This window comes from Rhinolophus sinicus, linkage group LG06, assembly GCF_036562045.2.
Source record: "Rhinolophus sinicus isolate RSC01 linkage group LG06, ASM3656204v1, whole genome shotgun sequence".
NCBI lineage: Eukaryota > Metazoa > Chordata > Mammalia > Chiroptera > Rhinolophidae > Rhinolophus > Rhinolophus sinicus.
The window spans coordinates 75327942-75338964 of record NC_133756.1 but is presented as its reverse complement, the minus strand read 5'-3'; the positions used below and the strand labels follow the sequence as shown (position 1 = coordinate 75338964).

Here is an 11023-nt window from a genome sequence, read left to right as displayed (position 1 = left end):
AGAAATCTTCTTTCATTAAGTCTTCAGCTGTCCATTTTAGAAAATGAGGACTCCCAACATGAAACACTTTGCAAACTCATGTCTGCAGAGAGCACAGAAAGAGGAGCTAGGAGATCTGGGTTAATATCACTTCTTAGGCAATATCTACTTATAAAAGAAACCTTCCTTCCTAATAGAACCTCTAAATTATTGGAGTGAAAATGTAGCCAACTAAAAGACTACTTCTCTCAGCCTTCCCTGCAAAAAAAAGGGCCAAGGAAAGGCAAACAGAAGTCATTGGAGGAACTCCTGGCATAGGTCTTTAAAGTGGCTTTCTCAGCTGGAAGGTGCCCTTTTACTTTCCCTCCAACACCTTCTTGCCTAGAACCGAGATATCATGACCAGAGCTGCAGTGGCCATCCTGAAGCCTGAGGAGAACTTGAGGTTGAAAGCCAATGGAAGTGATACCGTGTTTCCCCGAAAATAAGACCTAGCTGGACAATCAACTCTAATACGTCTTTTGGAGCAAAAATTAATATAAGACCCAGTCTTATTTTACTATAAGACCGGGTCTTATATAATATAGTATAGTATAAGCCTGGGTCTTATATTAATTTTTGCTCCAAAAGACTCATTAGAACTGATTGTCCGGCTAGGTCTTATTTTTGGAGAAACACGGTTAAGTAGAGCAGAAAGAGGATATTGTAGAGCCACACTGTGTGTCTCTAGACATTTTTAAGCGAGAGGAAAAAATAACTCAAAGCCACTGTTGCTAGATATCGAACATCAGCCCTAAGTGATACAGTGATGTAGGAACATTGCTAATTAAGCAATGAGCCTTAGTTTCCTCATTTTGTAAACTGATGGGGTCCTATTAGACCTCCCCTCCATTTCTAAAACTCTACAATTTTAAGACTCTATATGGATACACAAATACAAAATCCCCAAGGCTTGCCTGATCTCTATTCTATATTGGCCTTCTGGGCAAATTTGAAAGCATGTACATCCTTAGGCAGAAATCAAAATGGTTATGAAGATAGAATTACCACATAACCCAGCAATTCTACTCCTAGATATGTATCCAGGAGAAATAAAAGCATACAACACAAACATGCATATGAATGTTCATAGCAGCATTATTCTTAATAGCTAAAAAGTGGAACCAAATTAAATGCCCATCAATTGATGAATGGGTAAATAAAATGTAGTATAAGAGGTCTGGCAATTAAGTTCATGAACTCATCCTAGGAAAAGTGCTACATAACTCATTGCTGAATATCACTACAGTCACCTTCGAAGTACTCCCCTTGGGAAGCTATGCACCAAAGCCAGTGCCTAGTCCACTCTTTAAAGCAATTTTGGAACTCTTTTTCTGGAATGGCTGGCCATCAGAGCTGTTGTCGTATTCCCCTTGATGTCCTGAATGTCATCAAAATGTCTTCTTTTCAGTATTTCCTTTATCTTTGGTTAAAGAAAGAAGTCATTGGGGGCCAGATCAGGTGAGTAGGGAGGGTGTTTCAATACAGTTATTTGTTTACTGGCTAAAAACTCCCTCACAGACAGTGCCATGTGAGCTGGTGCATTGTCCTGATGCAAGAGCTCCTTCAGGACCGTTTTTGTACACACCTTTCTCATGCCAAGATTTTTAGTTAAGATTTTCCTAACTATTTCTCTACTGATGTTTATTTCGCCTGCTATGCTTCTCAGTCAGCCGATGATTTTGACACAAAATTCAATGAATTTTTGCAATGTTTTTGTCAGTTCTGCTCATTACTGGCTGCCCTGACCTCTCTTCATCAGTGATGTGTTCTCTCCCCTCAGAAAAACGTTTAATCCCTTTGTACACTGCTGGGTTCTTCATGGCATTATCCCATAAACTTGGACTAATATGTCCCTGATTTCACTTCCACTTTTGCCAAGTTTAAAAAGAAATTTAATGTTTATTCATTGCTCTAATTCAAGCCCAGACATTCTTGCATCAGCACACAAAATCACGCAACAACAATAATGAACGCCACTCAGCAAGACACCGCCACATGTCGACACGAACACAGCTGTGAGACACTGATATACCAAGGTTATGAAATCTTACTGAGCTGTTTGTACAGTGCTGCCAAATATAAACGCACGGTGGCAAATTCGCGAACTTAATTGCTATACTTCGTATGCATACAATGGAATATTATTTATCGATAACAAGGAATTAAGTACTGAGACATACTATAACATGGATAATCCTTGAAAACATTATGCTAAATATAAAAAGGCAGACACAAAAGACCACATATATGATTCCATTTATGAAATGTTCAGAATAGGCAAGTTCATAGAGACAGAAAGAAGAGTGTTGCCAGGGGTTGGAGGGTGAGGAGAATGGGGAGGGAATGCCAATGGCTATGGGATTTCTTTTTTGGGTGATGACAATGTTCTGGAATTACATTGTGGTGATAGTTGCCCAACTCTGTGAATATACTAAAATCCACTGACTTGTACTCTTTTAAATGGTGACTTTTATGACATATGAATTATATGTCAGTTAAAAGAAAAAGAAATGACTATGGAACATTTTGAGTGAAATCAATTGCACCAAGAGAAGCTTCTCTGGGTATGTGTTGGCGAGTATGTCCTAAGAAAAATATGAGGGGTAGGGGAGGTAGGGGGGAAAGCCTCTAAGAAACAAAGGTATGAGTGAGTCTGTTTTCAAGTGAATGGCTCAAGTTTGAGGCACATTTATAAAAGTGTGACATCACAGTAGACTATTGCTTACACATTGAAAAGAAATCGGCATTATAATAGTTATCAAGTGGCTTTGTCTAGTACACAAATCACCTCTTAACTAAAATGGAGGTATGTAAAAGGTGGGACTCCAAAGAATTTTTATTAACTTCCTGCTCATTTGCACAATAAATATCCCGATAGAATATTCTTCTTGCACTCATGATTGCATTAAAACACGGTATTGGTGGTGTTTTAGAACCGGAAGTTCTGCATTATCTGTCAAAATGATGGCATTAGAGACCAACGGTTTGGCATGTTATCTGTGCTAAGCCCACACAGGGAGGTGGAGTTGTGGACCAAGGACACCTTTGAGTTTTTCCTTGAAACCAGGAACTTTCTTTTTCCCATCTTCATAATCCTCATGTGTTCTTGTGTAAATAGGACCTGAGATATGCAGCTGGAGAGAAAAGAACACTGGGTTCAAGATCTGACTTGTGCAGAAAGAACCCTGTGACCTTAGACAAAAGTCTCTGACCCTCAGTCTACTTGTTACAAAATAAGGTCAAGCTAGGTGATCGCTTAAGGTTACTTTTAGTTCAAATTTCTATTTATCTAATATGCTGTTAGGGATGAAATGGGAAATCTAACAGACTTAGGTCATCTCTGGGGCTGATGGTAAATTTGGAGCACATTAGGGTTCCCGTGTCTTCTCAGACTTCCAGGACGACCTCCAGGTGACTTTAATTCCCTCCCTAATGCTAACTTCTGACTCGGCATCACATCCTAGTGGGTCTTGTAATCTGGGTGCTGTGCCTGCCCAGAAGTGAATATTGTCCTGCTGGCACATCAAGAAGAGATAGAACTTTTCCTTTACAGAGTGTTGAAAACACACCACCATCACCACCACCACCAAATCCCATCACACAACAGTAATGAAACAAAGGAAGCTCAGTTTCAAACAGTAGCTCTTAATCTAGGTGTTAGTTTGTGTATTTTCTTGTTTTTGAACCGTTTTCCTGAGTATGTATTTCATGTGCATATTGATATTATACAAGTGCTTTTAAAGCTTTGCCCCAGAGCATCTGCTTGACTGATCAGTCTGGCACCCACTCTGAACATGCGTAAGCTCTAGCAGTGTGCAGTTGTGGGTGTGCTGACAGGCTGGCAGGCTGGCCTGCTGGGTGCCTGCTTATCCCTCTTCTCACAAGGTGGGAAAGAGAAGCAAGATACAGCATGCCAAGAGGCACCTGGCAGCAATCCCTCTCTTCTCCAAAGTTACTGATCATGTGTCTGACAGGTTGTGGGGAATGCATGGCCAAGGATAGATCCAGGGGGCCCTGGCAGCTAACCCAAGTCTTCAGGTCATTTAAAACCAATGTTACCCTTCAATTAGATTGTTGGAAGCTTTACACCAGCTCAGCAGGGAGGGCACCTGCCAGTTCCCTGTTAAATATAGAAAACTGGAGCAGAAGGCACTGGTTTCTTATCTGTTTGACCCCACTCAGCACTAGGTCTAGTTTTTCTGATATATAATACTTGTAGAGTGAACTGGTGCTCTTTTCCATTTATGGGGGCTATTTCGTAGAATTAACATATTTTCACACTGTTTAGAATGACACTGCTCGCTTTTCTTGGAACTGTTTTCAAATACATGACAGGCTTCTTTAATACGGGAATCCTTATCCAGCCCTCATTTTTCTTCTGTTTTAAATGCTTAAGTAGGAGTAGAACCAAATAGAATGAAATGAAAACAGGGTAAGGTTTAAAGTATTATTTTCTTCTAGTTTTGAATGTCTAAAAATTAGAAAAATCATAAACCTACAGTTTTCCTGATTTTTTCTTCCCATAGAGGTATGTAAATAAGTTTTTTACATTTGTTTATAACTTACACTCCACTTCTTTTCCCAAAATAAGAAACTGGCCCAGAAAAGGCTTGCATTCATACCATTTTGACAAAGTATAATTGATCCCACAGAAGCATATGATCTTAACTGAAAGTCACTTGTTGGAATCCCATGGTTTCTTTAGTGGTAGAGTTTGAGTCTAGAGGCTGTGGTGGGTTCAAATCCCAAATTCCAGCTCTGCATGGTAAAAATGCAATAAACTAAAAATTGTGTCTTGCCCTTTAAAGTAAAATTCTCCGATGCAGAATTTATACTTTCATATAAATTCAAATGTGTTAACTTAAGTAAAAATAGTTTGTTATGTAGTATAAACATGATTGCTGAGAAGAAAATTTGCTTGAGAATTTTAGTGTATTAACAATTTATAAATCTGTGGCTATTCCTAAGTACAGCTGGTTTCATTAACCTATAAAGATAGTATCATACCCTTTGTCAGAAAATTCCACTTAGAGAAACTTATAGGATAGCCAGTCTCATATCCACAATCATACAAGCGTATGCCTAAAATGGTTCACTGTGGTACTATACTATATGAAAAAGCATAAAAATTGACATGTCCATTGATAGGAAATTGGTTAAAAATATGGCACAACTACATAATGGACACTGTGTATCCATTTAAAGGATAGAAACTGTGTTTTAGTAAATAAAGGAGGCAGCAGAACAGTGTTAGTATGTGTGTGAATAAAGCAAAAAGGAATCTACATAGGTTTGAAGTATATGGAATATTTCTGCAAGGATGCAAGACAGATAAGAATGCTAAGAATGGTTGCCCTCCAGCATAGAAACTATACCCAGGGACACAGAAGGAAGCGAGACTTTCCACTCTATCCTTTAGAATTTTGTCCTGTATGGATGTAGTAAATAGTCAAAAAAAATTTTGTAAAGGAAATAGAGGTATAGTAGGATTTCTACATGAAAATACATTTAGTGTGATTTCAGGGAGGCATCACTTCAACTAATAAAATATTTACTTTGAGTCATTTCAACATTTGGATTTATCTCCCATCTTAAATTGGTACAATTGTAGTTGGTTAGTTCAACTTTACCACCGAAAGAGTAAATTCGTTTGAACTTTTACCTCTCCCTTCCCGTTTCTAAAGGAACAATTTACTATGTGTTCTGTAAGTTACACTTAAATTGATAATAAAGAACTCAATAAAGAGGAGACAGAAAAGAGGACCATCAGGACACAAATATTTATGTGATTTTAGCCATTACAACAGTAGTTCAGAAATATCTCAAGTGTTACATTGATGTTATCAGTATTACAAAAAGAAAAAAATGACAGGCAACAGTGAAGAGCACCAGAGAACCAGCGCGCACACCTAGAGCAGACCATGCTTCTTTCCTTCAACTGCCAAGGTATTTTCACCAGTAAAATATCACCAGTAAGCCCCCCGCCCCATGCTTTCCTCACCGAGTTTCCCCAACCTGTGTTAGATTGTGACCTTAAGCCTCATCCTCGCCCTCCTCCTCCTCGAACTCCCCCTGTTCGTCGGCAGTGGCGTCCTGGTACTGCTGGTACTCGGACACCAGGTCGTTCATGTTGCTCTCGGCCTCGGTGAACTCCATCTCGTCCATGCCCTCGCCCGTGTACCAGTGCAGGAAGGCCTTGCGCCGGAACATGGCCGTGAACTGCTCCGAGATGCGTTTGAACAGCTCCTGGATGGCCGTGCTGTTGCCGATGAAGGTGGCCGACATCTTCAGGCCGCGCGGCGGGATGTCGCACACGGCCGTCTTCACGTTGTTGGGGATCCACTCCACGAAGTAGCTGCTGTTCTTGTTCTGCACGTTGAGCATCTGCTCGTCCACCTCCTTCATGGACATGCGGCCCCGGAAGATGGCGGCCACCGTCAGGTAGCGGCCGTGGCGGGGGTCGCAGGCGGCCATCATGTTCTTGGAGTCGAACATCTGCTGGGTGAGCTCGGGCACCGTCAGGGCGCGGTACTGCTGGCTGCCCCGGCTGGTCAGCGGGGCGAAGCCGGGCATGAAGAAGTGCAGGCGCGGGAAGGGCACCATGTTCACGGCCAGCTTGCGCAGGTCGGCGTTCAGCTGGCCCGGGAAGCGCAGGCAGGTGGTGACCCCGCTCATGGTGGCCGACACCAGGTGGTTGAGGTCTCCGTACGTGGGGGTGGTCAGTTTCAGGGTGCGGAAGCAGATGTCGTACAGCGCCTCGTTGTCAATGCAGTACGTTTCATCTGTGTTTTCTACCAGCTGGTGGACGGAGAGCGTGGCGTTGTAGGGCTCCACCACCGTGTCGGACACCTTGGGCGAGGGCATCACGCTGAAGGTGTTCATGATGCGGTCGGGATACTCTTCCCGGATCTTGCTGATGAGCAGCGTGCCCATCCCTGACCCCGTGCCGCCCCCCAGCGAGTGGGTCAGCTGGAAGCCCTGCAGACAGTCACAGCTCTCTGACTCCTTCCTCACCACGTCCAGGACTGAGTCTACCAGTTCAGCTCCCTCCGTGTAGTGGCCCTTTGCCCAGTTGTTCCCCGCCCCGCTCTGGCCTGCCAGAGGGAAAGACACTTCATAAGTCACTGGTGATTGGTTTAAATTCCTGTTTACTTTAAACCCCTTAATGAGTCAGTGTTCAGATAAGATTAATTCAGGTTGTTACCTAACTGTCCAGACATTAAAATATTTGGTTGTGGATATAATTATAAGTAAGGAAATCTAGGAATACCTAGCTATTAGAGGTGTTTTAGCTCATATTAAAAGTAAACGAACACACAACTGGATGTTCTTCATGCTTTCCCTCAGGTAGTCACACCTCTCCACACTGAGCTACCTGGAGTAAGATCAGCCTCCCATGCCATCAGCCGGCCCAGTCACTCACCAAACACGAAGTTGTCGGGCCTGAAGATCTGGCCGAATGGTCCAGACCTGACTGAGTCCATCGTGCCTGGTTCCAGATCCACAAGGATGGCCCGAGGTACGTATTTGTTACCTGAGGGGAACAGAGCTGGACTTAGACCTGCAGGTAGAGAGCTCTGAAGAGAAAGACTGTACCAGCTTCCCTTTCTCAGGCACTGCTGTTGCCCCCCAAACAAAGACTCACACAAGACCCACCAAATTCTCAAAGGATTCATTCGACTGTGAACCAGAAAGCCCACTAAAATACCACAGTGAAAGAGTAGGAATCCGAAATCCTCTAGTCCACCCTCCCCTGGGGCCACACTCCTGGGGCTAGTTCCCCGGAACAGAGGGGGTGAAAAACTGAAGTGGTGGTGGGAAGTAAAGGCAATTACCAGTGGCTTCATTGTAGTACACATTGATTCTCTCCAGCTGCAAATCACTGTCTCCATGGTAACTGCCAGTGGGGTCGATCCCATGCTCATCACTGATGACCTCCCAAAACTGTGGCACAGTAAAAGGTTAAATTTAGCCACGCCCGACGGTCAGAAAGGCCACGACTTACAATGAATAGCACCCTCCCCCCACCCTCAGTTCCGACAACCCTTCCTTTCAGGGAGCTTTAGGGCTGGGTGACCCGGCACAGCCGCAGGGCTTGTATTTTGCAGAGGCAAAAAGTTGAAATTAGGCGTTTCCCCAGGGAACAGCTGCTCGCGGCAGGAGGCGAGGGTTTGGGAATGAGCGGGAGGAACCAGCAATAGAACCATCCGCATCCTCGGCGAAGCACAGCGCTCAGGGTCACAGCTGCGGGAGCCCGCCAGAGGCGGGAGCGCAGGGACTCCAGCCCTCGCGGAGTGAGTGTGTGGGGAAGAGCGAGTGGAAGGACTGGTGGTTTTAGATTCAAAGCACGTCCCGAGACCTCAGGACAATCACTCTCTCCCCTCCCCCCCCAACTCGACTCGGGTTCAAGCGAGTCAAATCAATTCTCCCTGCGTCCCGCCGCCTCCCGCAAACGCGTGCGCGCAGTCTCGGAAATACACTGGCGCCTTCTCCAGGCTCGCGTGTCTGGCTAAGTGAAGAGCAGGGAGGAAGCGGAGGCCGAGAAATGACCAGGATTTCAAATGAATTACAGCAAAAATGAAAAAGAGGTTACTCCCCCTCCCCCACGAAAGTCGCCTCCGAGCCCACGCCCCACTCGGCAGCACAAAGCAGTCTGCACTTGGAGAGCCCCAGGCCTGCTCAGGATGCCGCTGGCGCCCAGGAACCCAGAAGAGCTCTACTTTAGGCCTGGGTCCTCGCTCCATCCCCACCCAGTCCTCGGTGCGCCCACCTTGGCTCCAATCTGGTTGCCGCATTGGCCCGCCTGGATGTGCACGATCTCACGCATGGTGCTAGCTAGCTTCTTTTGGCCCCGGTCGGCGTCTGGTCAGTCTGTCCGTCCTCCCTTACACACCCACTGCGGGGTCACCGGGAAAGCGCTCGGGAATCGACCGGCTAAGAGCGGCGGCCCAGCGAGCTCAGCCTTTTATGCAAGAAGGGTGGGGCGGCTCGCGCAGGCCGCGCCCCCAGCCCAAGCCCCCCAGTCCCCTTCGCGCTAGCGCTCTCCAGGCCCGGCTGACGTAATGCTTCGAGCCCCAGGGACTGTCCAGGGGGCTGAACCATGGGCCAGCCGCCAATCAGCACAGGCTTTCGGACCCAGTGAGGAGTGTGGGCTCTGCGGAGTAGGGGTGGGGGGTGGGGATGTACGCATTGTCTAGGAGTAGGGTGGGGGCGTGGGCTAGGGCTGGGGCTGAGGTGGAGTGGAAAGAGCTGGGTACTGAGAATTGGGGGTGGGTGAAGAAACCGAGAGCGACGAGTGTGGCAGGCCAGGAATGTGGGGAGAGCTGGCATTGAATGGGGTGGGGGTGAGGGGCTGGAGCAGGTGGAGAGGCCGTTAGGTGCGCTAGAAAGGAGTGCGCTATGCTCGGAGTACTGGCAGGTGGTAGGGTTGAGGTGGCACAGGTGGTGCCGCCAGCGCAGATTGGGTTCCTTCTTCTGCCAAGGGCCAGAGATCCTAAGCCACCAGTACTCAGTGGGACCACTGACCCTGTGCCCCAACCCTAGAAGCCGACGACTGTCCAGAGGCCGAACACCGGTCACACTTGGGAGAGGACAGGAGGTCCCAAGAGGAAGTTGTGTGTGATCATATTGTTGGGGTCTGAAGGGCCGTGACCCTGGACATCCAAGGCTCTAGAGCCCAGGGTGCCCTCCGCCCCGCCCCCAGCATCCGCTTGTTCTCAGTTCTTTGTCTCTGTCTTGAGCTTCTAGCTCTCTCTCGCTGTGGCTGCAGCTTCCAGGACCGGCGTGACCCTCAACACCCTTTCCAAGAGTCCACAGCTCCTCAGCTGGTACCAAGGACCCCTCCAACCCGCGGGCTGGCTTTTGTTCCTTGGGAGTGTATGGGGTTTTTGTGACTGGCCGCGCCGTGTGGACTGTCCGGCGATCAGAAAGAACGAGGGTGGCGTCTGGGGGGCGGGGCTGCGGCATAACAAAGGGCTCACAAATGCGTGGGATGCCTCCCACAACTGAGTATTTAAAAATCACACCCCAGGCGCTCCCCGGATCTGGGCTCTGTTCATCTATTGTCCTGTATGGGCATGGATCCCAAGCGTGATCATCACTTGCCCCACCGCTAACATTCGCATTTTACATCAGGCTCCCGACCCCGCGGCGGCCACGAGGGCCCCAACCTTTGGGCAGCTGATGGGGGTGAGGGACACGCCTAAAAACTGCCGCACTGCGAAGGAGAGGCCCCGCGAGACCCCTTGCGCAGACAGAGCGCGTGCGCAGACTCGGAGCACCGACACTCCTTAAAACTCAGTTACTAGGTAGTCGAAGAAGGATTTGATCTCTTAGTTACTGTGTGTGTGTGTGTGTGTGTGTGTGAGAGAGAGAGAGAGAGAGAGAGAGAGAGAGAGAGAGAGAGAGAGAGGCATTAAGAGACAGAGAGACACTGAACCTGCGTGCACTCGAGGGAGGGCTAAAACGTTCACTACAGACCTGGAACCTGGTCCCTGCAATTCCACGGGTGAAGCGCCCCTCCCCCTCCCGACGGGTCGTCTGAGAGGTGACGTGACCCCTTTTGATCCTCTGGCGAGAGCAGCCGAATGACCCGGGTTCCCGTGGCGGAACGGAGCCGGCAGCTGTTGAGTGAGACCCTCCCAGAACTATCAGCAAGCTGTCACGGTCTCTCTTCCCTGCTGGAGGGTGGAAGGGGGTGGGGTGGGGGCTTTCAACTCCATTCCAGTGCACAAAGAGAAACCGAGAACAAAAAGCCTAGCCGTCTTCATTGCGCCCAGATGGAAGGTCTCGGGGCAGAGTTCCCCAGACGCAGTAGCGGGTGTAGGGACTAGTGTGAGGTCCAGCGACAAGCGGAGGAGCGGAAAGTCCGGCCATATGCCCCACTAGTGGGTTTCCAAGGACCTGGGGCCTGACCCCGAGTTTCTAATCCATCTTATGAAGATGCCGAAACGGAGAGGGCTAACAACTTCCAAGGTCACACAGCAAATTAAAGACAGGGCTCA

The 11023-nt window shown here is 47.6% G+C and overlaps 1 protein-coding gene across 1 annotated transcript; it reads right to left on the bottom strand.

Annotated features, from left to right (window-relative positions):
• Nucleotides 1-5786: 5786 nt before the first annotated feature.
• TUBB2B (tubulin beta 2B class IIb) lies at nucleotides 5787-9189 on the bottom strand. The gene is made up of 4 exons (XM_019752352.2): nucleotides 8791-9189; nucleotides 7856-7964; nucleotides 7444-7554; nucleotides 5787-7114 (listed from the first exon to the last, which is right to left on the bottom strand). The coding sequence occupies exons 1-4, from the start codon at nucleotides 8845-8847 to the stop codon at nucleotides 6054-6056; spliced, it is 1338 nt and encodes a 445-aa protein (XP_019607911.2). The 5' UTR covers nucleotides 8848-9189; the 3' UTR covers nucleotides 5787-6053.
• Nucleotides 9190-11023: the final 1834 nt, after the last annotated feature.